Source organism: Porites lutea, chromosome 4 (assembly GCF_958299795.1).
Source record: "Porites lutea chromosome 4, jaPorLute2.1, whole genome shotgun sequence".
Lineage (NCBI taxonomy): Eukaryota > Metazoa > Cnidaria > Anthozoa > Scleractinia > Poritidae > Porites > Porites lutea.
Genome location: NC_133204.1, coordinates 27,360,514 through 27,379,206, shown reverse-complemented (window position 1 = coordinate 27,379,206; position 18,693 = coordinate 27,360,514). Strand labels below are relative to the sequence as shown.

General features: G+C 40.4%; 3 protein-coding genes across 3 annotated transcripts; 1 reads left to right on the top strand and 2 right to left on the bottom strand.

Moving 5' to 3' along the window:
- Nucleotides 1–26: 26 nt before the first annotated feature.
- LOC140933158 (alpha-1,6-mannosyl-glycoprotein 2-beta-N-acetylglucosaminyltransferase-like) lies at nucleotides 27–11,640 on the top strand. Its single transcript, XM_073382674.1, has 8 exons — nucleotides 27–901; nucleotides 3,615–3,712; nucleotides 4,016–4,115; nucleotides 5,067–5,197; nucleotides 6,033–6,111; nucleotides 6,891–6,980; nucleotides 8,083–8,210; nucleotides 9,616–11,640. Exons 1-8 carry the CDS (start codon nucleotides 281–283, stop codon nucleotides 9,824–9,826), a joined length of 1,458 nt encoding a protein of 485 aa, XP_073238775.1. The 5' UTR covers nucleotides 27–280; the 3' UTR covers nucleotides 9,827–11,640.
- Nucleotides 11,641–13,652: 2,012 nt separating this feature from the next.
- LOC140934485 (uncharacterized) lies at nucleotides 13,653–16,887 on the bottom strand. The gene is made up of 3 exons (XM_073384101.1): nucleotides 15,228–16,887; nucleotides 14,317–15,109; nucleotides 13,653–14,193 (listed from the first exon to the last, which is right to left on the bottom strand). The coding sequence occupies exons 1-3, from the start codon at nucleotides 16,885–16,887 to the stop codon at nucleotides 13,653–13,655; spliced, it is 2,994 nt and encodes a 997-aa protein (XP_073240202.1).
- Nucleotides 16,888–16,907: 20 nt separating this feature from the next.
- On the bottom strand, nucleotides 16,908–17,828 carry LOC140934484 (uncharacterized). Its single transcript, XM_073384100.1, has one exon. It carries the CDS (start codon nucleotides 17,826–17,828, stop codon nucleotides 16,908–16,910), a length of 921 nt encoding a protein of 306 aa, XP_073240201.1.
- Between the last annotated feature and the right edge of the window lie 865 nt (nucleotides 17,829–18,693).

The window sequence follows — 18,693 nt, the reverse complement described above, 5'->3', positions numbered from 1 at the left end:
AAATACTATCGTGGGAAAGACGTAAATAAGCTTCAAGCATACCTCAAATATGAACACACTGTGATCACATGGCGTATAGAACCTTCCTAACTACAACAAAGAGAAACAAGTGAACCGAAATGGGCGTCTTCGAAGACAAGCTAGCCATCGTTTTACGGTTCACGACAACCTTGTGTCAGCCATGACACGTACAACTTTATGGGAGTGCAGTTCTTCACACAACTCTCCGTGGCTGTAGACAGTTTTCACTGCCACAGTTGCCTTAGCTAAGTTGGCAGTCATGATTTTCAAATACGGAGGGACGACGATTCGCCTGTTCAGCACCAAACTGTTTATTTTGATTACTTTAGGAGTTTGTGCCATTTTTGCGGTGCTTGCGCTCCACGAGATTATTACATCCAACCCACTTAACAACACACCGCCAAACAGAGATGTTGGTTACAATTTACACAATTTGAACATATTACCGACCACACTTCGCCATGAAAATACCTTCAAAACTTCCAGTATTGACGGAAATATTAGAAATACTGCCGCAAATGAAAATATAAACAAAAATCTTCCTCAAGGGAGGATTACGGAAGCGGTTAACTTTATACGTCCTACCGTCACAGTTGAAAATCACATTCACGTCGCTTCTCCGGAAATAGAAAAACTGCGGAAGATGGTGAAAATTCTGAACGACAAAGAGTACGTTCGAAATACGGAGAAATTCGGCACGGATTTTTCTCAGAGTTCAATTGTTATCATCGTTCAGGTTCACGATCGGGTCGATTATTTCTCCCATCTTCTCAAGTCACTGAGTCGTGCCAAAGGAATCGAACATGCCCTTCTGATAATTAGCAATGATTATTATTCGGAGGAAATAAACCAAAAAGTGGAATCAGTGGACTTTTGTCGGGTAAGTTAAATTGTTACAACCGTATCAAATATCCTTCACTTTCTATTTATGTTATGATGGGCGAAGCATGTATAAGCTCAAATAAATTCTACGAAATGAGCCACTGGAAACAAATATTGTGTTGTTTTCCTTGTCCTGGTGACAAATTTAACGAAATTCCCCCTCTTTGCACTTGTCCCAAATAAGTGATTAGAATTTGCCAAGTTTCTTGACAAAGATTTGTACTAGATATGTTAGTGGAGTCTCAAATTGATATATTTTATAGATCATATCAACATTTATAAAAAAAATCTTCGATTTTCTTTGAAAAAGCATTCTAATTTGGATTCTTGCTGTTTACTTAATATATATTTTACTTAAATTTTCTGGTTAGGAAAAAAATAAACATAGCTGTTTTACTGAGAACTCTATGTGTGTGTATGCAAAGCAATAATATTTCATCCAATCACCGTTTTGAATAATTTAGTAATAGTAACAATTTTCAATTATGAGTGTTGATATGTAAATTTTGTATGAAGTTAGTTAAAGACAGCTGGGTATTAAATTTTTGCATCTCAGTCTGCATTCCAAGTGTGCTCAATTGAACTCCATGGTTGCAATCAAGGTTAAGATATTTACTGGGAAACCTGTAAATGGAGGGCGAAGGGACTGCTATAACGAGTTTTAGTTATATTGAGGTTCTTTTTCATTTTATTTTACTATTACTTGGTCAAAGAGAATTCTTTGTTATACCAAGGACTTTGTTTTGTAGAGGTTCATTATAATATTGAGGTTCCACTGTGTAGACTTTTTGAATTAACACTAGGCTAAAGGTACCCCAATAGTTACATGTTTCAATTTTCTCCTTGGTGTAAATGTTTTGAATTCTTACAGTACATTACCATACACAGAAGAAATGGAAAGTGAAATTTGCACTTAGATCCCATAGTTTTGTAGTAAAAGTGCACACATTAAGAAATGACCATCTGGGTGAGTGATGAGGGTGTCAATTGGATATAGCTGTAGTCAGTAAACAGCGAAAAATATGCTACTTGGTTAGTAAACAGCTAAAAAAAAACACTAGTTAGCCCGTAAGCAGCAAAAAAATGTTTAGTCAGTTAGTTGAAATGGTTGTAAGTCCTACTGACGTCAAAATCGTGTATAGGGTGGTGTTTCCAAGTCAATCACTTCCTTAAAACTACCAAGTGCTCTCCCACTTTTCCAGTACTGGTTTGCAATATTCTTGAACACTTTGTCTTATCAGTCTGAAGATAATTATTTCTTACAAATTCAGCCTAACCGACGCCCTGATTTGTCTTCCATGGTTGAACCTGGAAGACGGCACAGTCCTCTTCAACCTCTTTCAGTAAATAAAATTCTTGAACAAAAGCGCCCGAGCTGAATTTCTGTACACAGTCATTGTGCCATTTATCATAACTATAACAGAATTCTCCATTCCAATTGGCTATCGGTAGCCCAGATTTCAACATTAATTAGACTTCATTCAGTCCTATTATGCCAGATTACAGACAGTCACACCATCTTTGCAAGATCATGCAAGCAAAGAGCAATGACACTGAGGAAATAAACATTTTACAGAAATTGTGCTTGAAAAATACTAGTTAGCATAATAACAATGTGATTTACACAAAAAAACAGAAATAGTTGTATCAGAACAAGGGAGTCAACTCCAGCCTCGTTCCCATCTAATTTGAATTAAGACACACAACCACAGGCAGTTCGAACGCAGGCTCGAACAAGTACGGAACGTCGCAGCAAAGAGTAAGTCGCATATACGTCAACTAACAGATTAAAGTGCAGGGAATATTGACAAAATACATTTCTATCAATCTATGTCACCATGTTGTCTTTTTATTTTAGAAAGTCTTCATCTTTTTGTATCAAGTTCTAACTTTTTGGCTCTGCTTGGCTCCATATACGCTTAAAAAATACCCTGTTTTTATATGCTTGTCAGCTAATATTTTGTAATTTATACGTTTACGATAGTGAAAAAAGGCTTTTTTATGCTAAGCAGTTAACCTTATTGGCACCCTCAGTGATGTCCTGAATAAAGTCACAATCACACAAACATTCATATACAGCAGCTAGTACACTCATGCATGCATCCAGGTAATCACATTGAATATTCTTAATAAGTCATGAGTCCTGGGTTCAAACCATCAACAAAGAAAGAGGAAATAAATAAGAAAAAAATCCTTTGTAAAATCAGCAATGTAATAACTTTGAATCACATTCTCTCCACTGTTCCACATACACTTCCCTTGACCTAAATAGCCTGAGAATAAAACCAACATTTAAGGAGGCCACCAGTCCACTGGATTCCCTTTGAAATGATGTTTGAGAAATGATTATACAGTGTGCAGTGTGTAGTAATGTCATACTGATGACATGTCACTACTCAGATCTGGGTAAACCATCTGATTGGTTGAAAATTTGCTTCATCAAATCAGAAGCACTACCCAGATCTGGGTAGTGATGCATCATCAGTTATTGTATGGAAGCTCTGCGATTGTTCTGTAGACATCATTTGGCAGGGAAACAAGAGGTGGCAATGTGGTTTATGAGGGTTAAGCTCCCCTTTGTAATGAGGACAAATGAAAATTTCCACATAAAATATTAATATTCTTCTTCTTTTAATTTCTGTCTAGTCTTAACAAGTTGAGTAATTATTGTTTTCCTCATCTATTTAATTAATTTTTCTTTTACTCTTCAGGTACTCCAGATTTTTTTCCCTTTCTCATATCAGCTTTACCCAAAACAATTTCCTGGCACTGATCCTAATGACTGTCCAAGGGATATAACAAAAGACAAGTGGGTATCTTTACAACTCTTAGGTAGCACAGTCTCTTGATCAGTTTACAATGTACTGTTTAATTGTATTAGCTGTTCTAAAGACATGCTGTGATGCAAATGTTTAGCGCATATTTGTGCTAAATCGGAAAGAGCTTGAAAATAGAGAACTTTGTGCCTTAGTTGTGACATCACTGTCTAGTTTTCTTGACAAACCTCCTTGAGCAGCGTAATGAATTCATATCCTCTGAACTAAAAAAATGGTTCATACTGAAAAATATGCTTTTTTTTCTCATTGTTGTTGCTCATTCTTTCTTTGTTTAGAGCAAAAGAAATTGGTTGTAATAATGCTGAGACACCAGACATGTTTGGTCATTACAGAGAAGCAAAGTATACCATGACAAAACATCATTGGTGGTGGAAAGTAAGCCATAAATCCTTTAGCCCCCAGTATTTGATATTAAGGCCCAAATATTAGATTTATTTTAGCTTAAGGTTATCATACACGTACTTTAATAATTATTATGACATTGACCATCACCTTGTTAGCTCAATTATTGGGAGAGTGCCGGTCTGCTGAGCGTTGCAGGTTCAACCCCAGCCAGACCAACACTCTGGGTCTTTATATAGCTAAGAAGAAAATGCTGCGTTTGTAATGACATCTGCAAATGGTTAGACTTGTAGTCTTCTCCGATAAGGATGAAAAGCTGTAGGTCCCATTTCACAGTATCTGACCTAAAATCTGGTTCTTTGCGGGATGTAAAAGAACCCACACTACTGTTCGAAAAGAGTTATACCTCAGTGGTGTGGCCAACCTTTCCTGGGCTGGTTGGGTTATCTGTAAGGAGAGATCTTATTGTACAGCTGTAGGGCTACCCTCATGATCCTCCTTCAGGCATTGTAATGGCTAGCTGTAAACAGTGTACTAACTGAACTGATGCAGATGAATAGGGAAACGACAAACTTCTTGCTGGTGAACACCTAACATTTCCTCTTCACCTTCTCGACGCTTGTGATAATTGTTGTAGCTTTTTGCTCTTCAATTTTTAACTTGTGTTTCAAGTTAATGTCCTTGCAGCTATTGTAAACCAGAAAAATACAACATGTCAGAGTGGCATGCGTATTTCTTGCACATGCATTTTTGTTACATTAGAATACACTGTATACTGTGTGGAACATTGCCAAAGAGGACCTCAAAATATGAGAGGATGTCTGACCAAATATTTTCACTTTGATTTCCAGTTTTCAGCAAAGGCTTAATTTTAAATGGCACACATGGTCTAGTGAGCACATGGATTAGCAAGTTCTTGAGCAAAATTATGTTGCTGCTGTCTCACTGATATTTAACACTGATTAAGGTTGTTTCCTTTTTCAGGTTAACAAAGTGTTTGACCAGTTAAATGTAACAAAGTCATATGTGGGACCAGTATTGTTCCTTGAAGAAGACTATTATGTTAGTCCAGACTTCTACCATATGTTAAGATTGCTGTATGACAACAAAATGAAGTAAGTAGCACAAATTACAGTGAATGCCCCACCACCATAACAGGGCTTCTGACAGGTCGCAGAAGAAAAAGTCAAATTTCATGGGATTTTTAGGGACATATTCACGGAAAAATCGGCCGATTTCCTGGTAATTTCATGAAAGTTTTTAGGGCAAACTTCACCAAAAAGCAATCAGTAAAAAACGGCCGATTTTGCACTGATCAGACCAGAGTTTTTAACGTTTTTCTAACAGAGGTCATCATTTGCTCTTTCAACAACAATACGCTCCAGAAATGAACCGATGGCAAAGCCTTTAACATCATGGCTAGCGCCCAGTTTCTCCCAACATAATCTATGCCTGGTAGTTTTGGTACGTTGTTTGCAAGTTTCAGTGATGAAGTTCTAAGATAAATTTGCAAGTTTACGGCAAGTAAGTAGCCCCAATAGCAGAAACAAGTTCCAAATATATTGTACAGACATGTATTTGATAAGATTCCTACCGAATTTCACAGTATTTTTCGTGTTTTTGTGAATTTCACAAGATTTTGCAGATTTACCTGAATTTTGCGGCTCCGCGACTGCGCGAAATATCAGAAGCCCTGCATTAACAATTCTACCTACTGAAAACATATTATTATTAGTTTACAATAAGTTCAAGCTTTTAATGGCAATTCAGGCTGGTTTAGAAAAAAGCATTTTCCATTGATTTTGGTGATGGCCTTATTAATTCTCACCACCTTTTCTAGTGATGATGTACTTTATAAATTGTTTGTTGTTGAATGAAAATTGATTTTGGTCACTGTTGGGAGCTCCACGATTAAATGACTCATAATTTATTGTATCTTAAATTTCACAGTGGGTGTAAAGATGATTGTGATTTCATCACTCTGGGAACTTACAAATCTGTAGACAATTATGCTGGGGCCCAGAATGTGGTAAGTGGAAATAACACTCTAACTTTACTTTGCTGGAAATTAAAATGGTGTAAATGAATTTTATTAAAGAAGAAGGAGAATTCAAACACGAGAAAGTTCAGAAAATTTTTTCGAGCTCCAGTTGAGAATCGAACTCACAACCCAATGCTTCATAGTTAAGTGTGGCTAAATGTAATTTAGGCAAAGCTAACCTTGCCTAAATTGCATTTAGCCACATTTAATCATGAAGCAATGCTGGTCAGCAGTTTTCTTAGCTATGCTGGGGGTGGCCAGATTCTTCTAGCAGGGGCACCTTGTAACTTGTATATGCAGTTGCAACTTTGTAGGCACTGGTGCCCAAGCTCATCTATTGGTGATGAGTTTAATGCATCAATAAATTTTGACCTGCAGATCTACAGTGTACAATCAATAATTTAAAGTGAAGAGAAATAATACATGTATTATTGCAAGAGCTCTTAGCATTAGTCAAACCTGACTGGTTTGGTCAGCCCAATCCTAAAAAGAATGGCAATAAATAAAGAAGAAAGATGGTAAAGTTCTCACTGAATGCAGTATGGTGCTGTTAATCAGACCTGTGCAGCCAGATAAGTTTTATGTTCCTGAAATGACCTTTTTTTCACTCAACATAAAACCTTTTTTTTAACTGATTTTCATTTTATCATCATCATAATCACCAGCAATCATTTAAGGCACTCTCCTGTAGCAGTTCGTGGGTTAAGTCAAATATGGGTAAAGAAAGTAATGAAAATAGTTTTACCTGTAGACAATGTTTGTTTTAGGCACTACTTTCTAATTGGCATTCACATGAACATAACATGGGACTAGCATTTGACAGGACCACTTGGAAGAAACTCAAGAAATGCAGTGAGGTATGCAGACTGGCAGTTAGCTTATGCTTTTAAGTAACTCTCTTGAAGTTTCATGCAAAAAATTAACAACAAAAACAGAAAATTAATGATTTAATTTATTATTATTATTATTATTATTATTATTGTTATTATTATTATTTAAATGTGTCTTTCTTCATTTTTTTAGCTCTGTAGACAAAATATTTAATTTTTTGTCATCATTTCAATTAAACATACATACATTTAGCAATACTTACTTTCACGAACATGAACAGGCCATCTTGTAGATTTATTGCTTATTTGGATATTTGGCAAGTGGAACGATTGTTTCCTAGTCCCTAGGCCTCATTATTGCGCGCGGTCGATGTGTTTCGGGTCACGTGGTCCGAGGGCCGCTCGTCTCGGATACGTCACTGAAATAAATTGACCGAGAAGGCCTGGGAAGATGCCGTACAGGGACTAGGCAAACACGATTGTACAACGTGTAAAATTCTAAGTAAGAGGAAAGGAAATAGCAATAAAAGGAAGGGACAATGAAAAAAAAGTGACCACTATAGCAGCCGTTGCAAAAGCAGACGTTCTGATGCACTTACATCTGTGCAGTAGGAACTACATTGTGAACACCCAGATCAACGCAGAACTTTACTGAATTGGCCTGTATGTCAGTAAAGTTAGAAATCCCTTATTATAGGATGTTTATTTTTGACACAAATTTATATCATTTCACTTAATCACTTTCACCATATGATGCGGAACACACAACAGAGCTGGGCTCCAATTTAAGTGCGCCCCTACAGATAACCCATCCAGCTCAGGAAAGTTTGGCCACACCACTCGCGTCTACGTCGCGTCCCCTACTCATTTCGAACAGTGGTATAGGTTCTTTCACGTCCCACAAGAACAGATCAGTAATAGTTTTCTGAGACGGGACCTACGGTTTTTCGTCCTTATCCGAGGAGACTAGAAAGCCCATTACAAAGGCAGCACTTTCCTTCTCAGTTATTTAAAGGCCCCGAGTGTTGGTCCGGCCGGGGTTTGAACCTGCGACCTCCCGTTCGGTAGGCTGGCGCTCTCCCAACTGAGCTGACCAGGGGGCGGTTAAGATTCTTCTTACTTGTTTCAGGTTTTTTGCAAGAGTTATGACGAATACAACTGGGACTGGTCTCTTATGAAGATTAGTATTTCATGCTTGCCACGGCCTTTGAAGTCACTTGTTCTCAAGGGACCCAGAGTATTTCATCTTGGAGAATGGTAAGTTTTAAAAATGCAATTTTCCTTTTCTCCTCCTAAAAATGGCCAATAAGTCGTAGAAAATCATCGTTTGAAGTACTGTATGGTCCTAAGTGCAAACGTGCTTGGCAAGCGTGTGCGGTTAGTCTGCGTGGCAGGCATCAATGAAGGCTAAGGGAAAGGATGATTGTTACGGCGTGCGCAAGAGGGAGGAAGGCAGCACCTGCAAGGACCCTACTTTTTGATCTGTTCCTTTCCTTTATATTCTCGGGCGTTCTTTACGTTCCCGTGCGCCTTTCTTCCTCCTTTTTTTGCCGCTTCAAATGCCTGACACGCCCCGGGGGGAGGGGGGGGGGATCTATCCTGCGAGCAGCCTCACTTGTGCGAGTTCACTTTTCCTTGCGGGATGGCGACTCTGCCGCCAAAAGTTTCCCCTAACTCGCGCAGGCTTTACGGGGAGGCTGCCCCCGAAAGGGGTACCTTTTTCAGGCTTCAGGTATATAAAAGAGTAGGGATTTCGTGAGTTAAAATATACGAAAGGGTCAGGAATTTTGGCCTTAAACTAAAATGTTTCGAACCGATGCACCTTAAGGCTGTATCAATTTAATTTATTAAACGCTTCCTAAAATTACAAGAAGACTGTTAGCAGGCATATGAAAGAGGCATTTGTTGTTAATGGAAGGTATACAAAAGGGGTAACGTTTTATTGCCAAAAAAAATGGTATACAAACGGGTAAGGGGTTGGACCTCGGGTGGACCCTCTCCGTGTCCCTGGGTGCAACGAAGTCTTGCGGGCCGTGCTAGCTTTTCTTGTCTGGTAATTAATTAGTGCATCTGTGGTGACCAATAGACCTTATTCACAATGCCCGCCATCTTTGCACGCGTTTAAGGAGTGATGGGATAAAAGCGATGTCACGTGGTTTCTCAAGGGGCAAACAAGTGATAAATGTTCCCAATACAAGAAGTCGCAGTTGAGTTTATTTATTCTTGCCAACAGAAAATGAACAACTTTTTGTATTAAAGATGATAATGGCAAATTATGGGTGAATGTGATCGTTGTTACTTTTTTAATGCAGTAGCGACCGTAGATGTCCTCACAGAACGCAATAATAACGTTAATTTTGTCGAAAGTCAAATTCGTTTTGAGAGAATATACAAAGTCGAACGCGATTTCTCGCATTCCCCCTGAATGCCACGTGACATTGCTTTTATCCCATCAATCCTAAAGCGCGTGCAAAGATGGCTGGTATCGTGAATAAGGTCTTTTGTCTCAAAATCTTTGTCACTGGCGCCGTAGTCAGTGCTCAAACGTGGGAGGTGTGTTGTCCCCCCGAAAATTCTGTAGAGCCACAGTGAATTGCAAGAGCCGCCCCTTCCGTTAATACTTCTGTAACGAGTGAAGTTGTTCAATTCTTTGTCTCTACAGTGGCTTGCATCACAAGAAAACAGATTGCAACATTGAGGCTACAGTGCAGAAATACCAGTCAATCATCGACCGGAACACAGAAAACTTTTATCCTTCCACCGTAAATGTCCAGCCGGGGAATACTGGTCAGAGCTCAAAGTTCGGTCCTAATGGGGGGTGGGGTGACACCAGAGATCACGCTCTTTGTTTTCAGCTGATGCAAAATAGATGAGGTTTCGCCTCCTATCCTACATTGTAGCTAGCGATTTTGAAATTGTTTGTACGTGAACACTAAAACTTAGTAAAACAATTGGTTGTGATAACGCTACATTGAATCATTTTTGCCAGTTAACAGACTCGGTAGCCGTTAAAAATTCACACCTTTTAAATGAAACTGAAAGTTTTTAATTTTTTTCCAGCGTTAGGCGCAGCGGTTATTTTTCTAGTGACGCAACGCTTCTCAAGCGAACACCTCTTCTTTGGAGAGATTCACTGCGTGACGAGACTAATGTAGCCTTCGTAGCAAGCGTTTCCAATCGAGTTATTGCGCGAAAGTTGGAAAGAGAGCAAAAAAAGGGAAGGAGGAGAGGGCATTTTAAATTCTGCCACCAGAGGTCAGATCAGACCAGATCTGCGACGCACGTAAACAAAACATACCTTTTTGATCGATGTATTGATCGTTATTTAATCAACACTACCAGCACCCCACCAATCAATCTCTTACGCTACGCTAAACCGATTTTGAGAAAAAAACACCGTCTGTTTTGCAGTCTATTGCACGGCCTAAAGCTACAGCCCATATTCTCTGAAGCTTCCTAAACAGAATAATGAGAACCGTCTGATTTTCCTACCTGAATTTCCGGTGTCTTCGTGTAATCGCTCATTACCCTGTGCCTTGATTTAAAGGGGCCATGTCACGAGAGATCAATTCTGGACTAAAGTCATTACCTAGAGCCCTTACCCAAAGCATAAAGCTCCTGTAAAGTTATGAAGATATCGAACGGAAACGATTTCACCAGGGAGCACTAACAATTTTTGATTTTTGCTGGTAAGGCATTAACTCGAAAAGAATAGCTTACCTTTTCAAGTTTCAATCGTCCATAATTGTCTTTCGTAGTAACAGACAACAGGAAACAGTTTCAATGCTTAAGTATAGCCTTCAATGAGACAACTTGACTATTATATTTTGAATTCAATTGATGACACATTTAATCTTTTCAATTTTATTTATTGGTTTCTTTACACTAGGCCGTTAAGTAAGACTTAAGAGCTGCTAAGTTTTACTTCACCAAAGATACGTGTGTGAAGGCCTAAGTAAAATCTCAAGTTATTTTACTTTGCGTCTCATTAAAGTCGGAGAGTTGAAACGATTCAAAAACGGTTTCAAGTGAGTTGAAAACCATCCTTAAAACCGACTTTGCGAACTTGCGGTTTCTTGAGCTTTGAGAAGGGCGAAGCATGTCATCCCATCTTAATTATGCTGCATTGGAAACTAGCCTTTTAAGTTAACCTGAAGTAAAAAAGATGGGTTTTGTGTGAAGCTTCCTTTTACTTGAAGAATTTAAAATTTACTTGTCATGAAATACTTCTTAGCTTATTTAGGCTCTAGTGTAAAGACTACCATTTTTTATTTATTTTAAACAATAGTCAAGGGTACCCAGTTCTGATCAGCGAGGCTGGTTTGAGACATAGCCCCTTTAAAGAAATCCAAGCCAAAAGTTGGCCTGTGGTATTCGACATAAAAACCTCTTTCATGGTATTTTGTGGTGGTTGTTTTTTTTTTTGTACGTTTGTTTGTTTGCTTGTCTTTTCGCTTTCTCTGAATTACTTATCCATCAGAAGAGAAACAATTATAGGATGGGTTTATAGAAGTGTAACGGTCCTACAAACCGGGCCTTGCTTATTTATTTTATTTTATTTTTTAGAAATTGTAGAGAAATAGATAGATGGGTAGTAATTAAGGTCTGTAATATAATTTAATTTGAATGTCAAATAAATTCTGTTTTTGAGCCATTTTCGGCTTAAAAACAATATATTTTGTAGGAAGTGAGTTTGTGTCATCGTAAAGACATTTTACACTAACATTAAAGGTAACCCTTTCAAATCTACCCCCCCTCCCACCCCTCCCAACGTCCCGGGGAGGAGGGGGAGATAAAATCGGCATGAACTTCGCTTGGCCATCGTGACGTCATGAGAGAGAGACGCGTACCATCTTCTGTAGTTTCGTGCCGCTGCAATGCAATTGCCAAATTTTACTTTTTTGAGCTTGTCTTCCTGGATCTGGGAGCTTCAAAGTGCTTTCTGCTTTAACAGGATAGTGTAAGTACCTAGAGCTAAAATATGGCATCAGGCGGTGCCCTTGAACACCAGACAATTAATCGTAACTCGTAAGTGACTTACCCCTGCTTTACAAATAGATTCCATGTTGTGCGTCTGTTTAGTATGACGTCAAAATGTGGTAAAAACAAAGAAGTGTCACGGATGTTTTTACCACATTTTGACGTCACCTGTGATCGATACATAATCCCCACGCATTGTAATTAGCTTTCCATGAAGAGCAAACTTGCTCTACAATGACTGAAATAGTGTTTTCTTTTATTCCACATTGTTCACCAAGAACGACAGTTCGAAATTGCACAGGATCTTAAAAATTCCACTGTTTGGATTCAGGTAAGGGGTTCCCGTTAAGCCGGTTATGCCAAACACCCCGTTAATAGGGACCCTGAGGGACCATAGAAAATGTCCGTCGTAAAGCGCGGTTCGAATGTAGTTGCGTTTTGTAGTATTCTTGCTTCACTTATAGTAGTGATCCCTCGCCCGGAATCTTCTTTAACTGTAAAGAGGTCTGTTAAAAAATCCTCGGTGCGAAAATTGAAATTGTTAACTACTTTTTCGTTTTCTGCACCCGCAAATAAAGCGATTCAAAAATCGCCACTAAAAACTTAGTAGTAGCTCAACCAATCGAAACGCAGCATTGACAATATACCACTAGTTGGATTTTTCTAATATGGGATAAACAACATGAGACCCACATAGTCAGAAAGAGCATATTGAGGTTATGGCAAGTCTGAAGTTTGGTGTCGATCGGGCCAGATATTGAACACGATACAGCTATTTGTAAACGTACGTGGAATTTATAAGAGACTGGAAATGTTTTGATCCGCGCACAGTCTGTATAAGGGTCAAGAGTAGTCAAGAATATATGACTTGAAACACTCACCGCACGTTGTGTGTTATCAAAACCACAGTTTCTCGTGCTTAGCGCAAAAATTCAAACCTTGACACAGCAATATGCTATTCGTGTTTCAAAAAATACAAAAATTTTGTCCAGATAAGTTATGAAAGAAGGAGTTTTGTAACAATGGAGAGATAAAGATTCACGTTTACTGCAAACGGTAAACGTCAGTGTGGTTGTGAATGGCGGCACATGATAGCCGTGGCGATGAACATAACAGCAAAAGGTTTAATCATACACGAGGCTGAATCAACTCACAAGTATCATCACAAACATCCGTTAGAAATCCGTAGCACGAGAAAGAAAAACTGAAACAAACGACTTACAAAACACTTGGGAAACTTGAAGAAAACCTTAGTGAAACTTCAGGTTATTTCAGGGTGGCCTCGTGCCCGCCAACGCCGAGGCCCCGTGCGCATGCTCCTAATAAACAAGGGGGTAAGCCCGCTGGTCAGGATACCAGCAGTTAAATGGCTCCCCAAAATGTAAGCCTTGCCTTACATTTTGGGGAGCAACAACTATAACAAGAGCAACAACAACTATAACTATCTCGATAATAGTCCTAAAACTTATTTCCTAGAGAAAGCGTTCATAAAAGCTCGGGCTCCTCGTCGGGGAATCCCGGTCTCTAAACATTGCGCCTCCAAAAGTAAGAGGAGCTTGTTAACAGGCCTTTCCAACTTGGAGCCATTGCCTGTCAGCACTGTCGCCGATCGGACTCGATCTTGATCATCAGGATGCGTGGCTACGACCTTACCCAAAGGCCATCTGTTTCTCGGAGACTGGTTTTCTTTCATTAATACCACATCTCCAACCTTGAAATTTATTTTTGGCCGAGTCCACTTGATTCTTGCTTGTAACTGTTGCAAGTACTCTTTGCTCTACCTTGGCCAAAACTCTCGGCTGGGTGTTGCGTGCGTCTCCATTTCCTTCGACAGTATAAGTCTTCTCTCTTAAATTCTCCTGGTGGAGGTGGCACAAGCCTTGTCTTTCCTGTCAGCAGCATACTTGGCGACAATGGTGGCTCTGAAAGAGGATCGCTGAGTGTCTCTACCGTCAGAGGCCTGTTATTGATTGTAGATTCTGCTTCGCAAAGGAATGTTCTAAGCGATTCTTCGTCAAGACGATTACCATGCTCTCTAATAAGACCACTCATGACGTTTCTGATTGACCTGATTTGCCTTTCCCACACGCCTCCAAAGTTACTCGCCGATGCAGGATTCTTAATCCAATCGATCTTGGCTTTAAGGAGTTCTGCTTTGACCTTTTGGTCGTCTATCTCGTCAATAGCGTTCTTGAGTTCCGCTTCCGCTCCAATAAAATTCGTTCCTCTGTCACAACGAATTTCTCTGACTGGTCCTCTTCTACAGATGAACCGTCTCAATGCTTAAATAAAGGAATCAGTTTCTAAGGAGTCTGCAACTTCTATGTGTACAGCCCTACTTGCAAAACAAGTAAACAATGCTCCGTATCTCTTGACGACAGACCTTCCTCGTTGTACGTGACAAGGACCAAAGAAATCGACTCCGCAGTAGGTGAAAGGCGGTGCTGGCTCCACGCACGACTTCGGCAAGTCAGCCATCTTCTGCTCTCCCACAGTACCTCGAAGGTAACGACATGTTACGCATTTGGAAATAAACTGCCTGACGATCGAATTTCCACCGACGATCCAATAGCCACTAGCACGAAGCTCATTCAACGTAATTCCTCTTCCGCTACGGTGTGTTCTTTCGTGCGCGTAGCTGATAACTAGTGCGGTAATGTGGCTTGACTTTGGTAAGATGACAGGGTTTTTGAGTGACTCCGATAGTGTTGCCTTCCGTATTCGCCCGCCAACTCTCATGACACCATCACTGTCTAGGAAGGGGTCTAACGTGCGAAGCGTACTGGTTTTCTTCAGCACAGCCTTCTTCTCCTTTTCTACTTCCCGGCTACCGTACTTAGCGTTCGCTTGAACGATTTGGAGACTTCTTATTTCCGATGGAAATGCTTGTCTTTGTACTTGTTTTATGATCTCCACTTCTGCTTCCTGTAAGTTGGCGACGTTAAGTTCTGCACTTGCAGGGGTGTTACTGACACACCTTTGTTCTGGTGATCCAGCACTGGACTCCTTCCCTTTAGAAATGACCTTTTCTCTGAGCTTTCTCTTGTACTTTAGGCATAGTGCGACAGCTACCTTAGCTTTGTGCCAGCTTGAGAACCTGTGAAGTCTCTCAACTATGACGTCACTCTCTTTCACTACACATGTGTTAACCTTAGTGCTCTTCACTTCGGGGGAATCTGGGTCCACAGTGTCTTTGTATGACTTTTCTTTCAGCCAACTGCTTGTAGATTTTTTTAAGGAAGTTAGGGCCTTGAATCCATTGTGATTTCTCAACAAAGTCTTTAGGTGACGTACCCCATGAACCTTCGTCTGCAGTATTTGAAGTGGTTTCGACGTAATGCCACTGTGAGGGAGTGGTGTGATCATGAATGAGTTGAACCGGGTTGGCAACATAGACATGAAACCGACTTGATTCGTTACTTAAAAAGCCTAGGACGACTTTACTGTCCGTCCAATAGTGATCCTCAATGTTCTCATACTCTAGTTCATCCTTTAGAACATCACCAATCTCGACAGAGACTGAGGCTGCAGCTAACTCTAACCTTGGAATGCTGACGGTCTTTCTTGGCGTCACTCGCGCCTTTCCCATAACAAAAGAGACATGTACTTGGCCGTGTTCGTCTTCGAGCCTTAAATACGAGCATTGACCGTAACTACACGTCGAAGCGTCAGACATACAGTGGAGTTGCGTGGACAAAATCTTTCCAAACTCCGAGGGCTTAAAGCTTCTTGGTACTTTCAAACTTTCAAGTAGGTACAGCTCATTTCGCCATCTTTCCCATGTGCTGCGGGTGGCATCGTCGACTGGCTCATCCCAGCTATTAGTGTGACAGATGTCCTGCAAAATTTTCTTTCCGACCAGTACTACAGGAGCAATGAAACCCAAGGGATCATAAATCGAGCTGATGGTCGATAGGATGCCTCTCCGCGTGCAAGGTTTATCCTTAAGTTCAATCCTGAAGTTGAACGTGTCTGACTCAATACACCAAATAACTCCTAACGCTCTTTCTATGGGTAACTTGTCCTGGCCAAGTGTGAGGTTCTTCACCTGTTCTGCTCTGTGTTCTTGAGGGATTGAGCTGATGATACGCTCTGTGTTTCCCACAAACTTGGTTAAGTTAAATCCACCATTTTGGCAAACTGCTTTGGTATCCTTTGCTAGCTTAACAGTCTCATCTTCGGTGCTTGCCGAATTGAGAACGTCATCCACATAAAAATTCCTTCTAAGGGTGTTGGCTGCTTCTGACCCGTATTCATCTTCGTTGTCGTCAGCAGTGCGTTTAAGTGCGTAATTAGCGCATGCAGGGGATGATACTGCACCGAACAAATGCACCGTCATACAATACTCTTCGGCCTCCTTCTGTAAATCTCCGTTTGGCCACCATAGAAACCTGAGAAAACTTTGATCTTCCTTCTTTACTCTTGCTTGAAAGAACATTTTTTCAATGTCTGCCATAAAAGCATACTTTTCTTGCCGGAACCTGGTAAGAACACCGACTAAGTTACTGCTGAGATCTGGTCCCTGGAGCAATTTGTCATTCAAGGAGTGCCCTTCGAATGAGGCCGAGCAATCAAACACCACGCGTATATTCGTTGGCTTTTGCGGGTGATAAATTCCGTGATGCCGCAGGTACCAGGTTCTGTCCAACTGATCTTTAAGATCGTCATCCACCTTCCGAGCGTACCCTTTCGAAATGATATCAGACATAAAGCTGCGGTAATCCGTGTAATACTTGTAATCAGACATTAGACGTTTCTTGAGGCTGTTCAGGCGCTTCTCAGCTTGAGCATAGTTGTTTGGGAGCTGAGTGTTCTTATGTTTGAAAGGGAGGGGCATTTTACAGTGCAAGTCCTCGAGATGAACGATACCAGTTTCCACAGTCTCGTAGAACTTGATGTCTTCGCGCGACGTTGATATTCCCTTTTCCTTTTCGGAGAAGTCAAGTTCAAACATTCGTTCAACTGCCTGCGGTGTTATCTGTTCCTTAACCGTATTTGAGAGACTACATATCCTCGCGGGGATGAGGTGTCTTGCTGATTAAGACGAATTCTGTTGCGCGTTAAGATGCTACTCTGACAGGAAGTATAGAGAGGATCGTTTATGTACCATCCGAGCAGCGACCGTACAGCATACGGATCTGATTCTCCACCGTAAACAATTTCTCTTGGTCGTAGGGCACTTGGACAGTTCAATCCGATAAGAAAACCCACTTCAACTTCTTCCATGTAGGGGGAAAGTTCGGCACTAACATCCTTCAAATGAGACATCCTACTGATTACATCAGGTCGTGGTATTTCACTGCGGTCCGGTGGAATGATGTTTCGCGTGAAAGTTCTGGGCAACTCTAACCTTGCACTCTCGTCCTTGACATTTGCTACGACTAATCCTTCAATGGCCTTCGACGTTACACCGTGTGTTCCATGGATTGTAGTAAGAGTGAGGTCAGTGCTACTTCCTTCAACGCCAAGAGCCTTAGCTGCGCTTTCATTCACAAACGTTCCACCGCTGGCATTGTCAAGTAAAGCATAAACTCGTATTTTCTTCGCTGGATTACTCTTATGAAACAACCAGACTAGCAATATACCCATATTAATCGGCACATCTCCAGCTTCAGTTATGTTGCAGATGGCAGTGTGATTGCTACTAACTCGAGGTCTATCTTGAGGTTGGTTCTTGTCACCTTTGTCGTTCGATTTCTTAATTCCATCAGGGTTGTGTAGTGATGTTAGATGCTGCTTGTTGCACGTCTTGCAAGTTTGCCTTTCCTTGCAATGCTTTGCAATGTGCTGGTCGCTAAAGCAGACGAAGCACAGTTTCTTCTCTACTACAAAGTCTCGACGGTCACTCAGAGATTTCTTCAAAAACTGTTCACACTCGTTTAAGTTATGAGGCATCTTGCATAAAGAGCGTACAACAGTCTGTTGATTGCTATCTTCCTGATTTACACCAGTAGCAAGGTCTGTCCCTTTTCCCCTCTTTAGGGGCTTTCTTGTAAACTTAAGATGAGTGCCTCTGTCTTTTTCATCATGATTTGGCTTGCTAACATATTAGAGACCTTAAGATACCCCGAAATCGGTGTACGGGTAACGGGTAGCGCCATGTTTTTTTCATTTTGTGGTGACGTCATCGACCTTACCCGGTAGAACCAGCCGTTTTTCCGGGGTAGACACCAGTTTACCCGTAGGAGATTTACGAGTAGCTGCAAGTCCTACATGATGGGGAAACGAGTAAGTTTTTAAGACTTTTTAAGTACAAATGTAAATTGTATGACTCCCTGGCAATGTTATTGCAAATCTGTTCTAATATTTTTGCCAAATTTGAATTTTAGCTGTAAAGAAAGCGCTTTAAAATGTATTGATTTTGGACCTCAAATGCGCAGATTGAACTCTGAAACGATATCAATTTATTTGTGGCGGTATTTGGGGGGATTTCTGAGAATTGCTCGAACGTTTGAATTTCGCAAAAGAAATAGCATTGAAAAATTTAGCATAGGAGTCACTGTTGAAGTTGACAATCAAAGGAATTGTTTGGTGATGTGCCTCGATCAAATGGCGGGGTTTGCGATAACAAGCTTTCGGTCGAGGGACTTCCCGCCAAGTTTCTTAAAATCTTTCTATGATATTTCAATAAGCTTATGTATGAATGAATTATTTGTTGCAGCTTGTTGTTAAGATATGTAGTGTAGAATTTGAGGGAGATTTTGTATGCATTAAGTGACATGCTCTAGCCGACGTTTTGAAAACATACCTCAAAATGGAC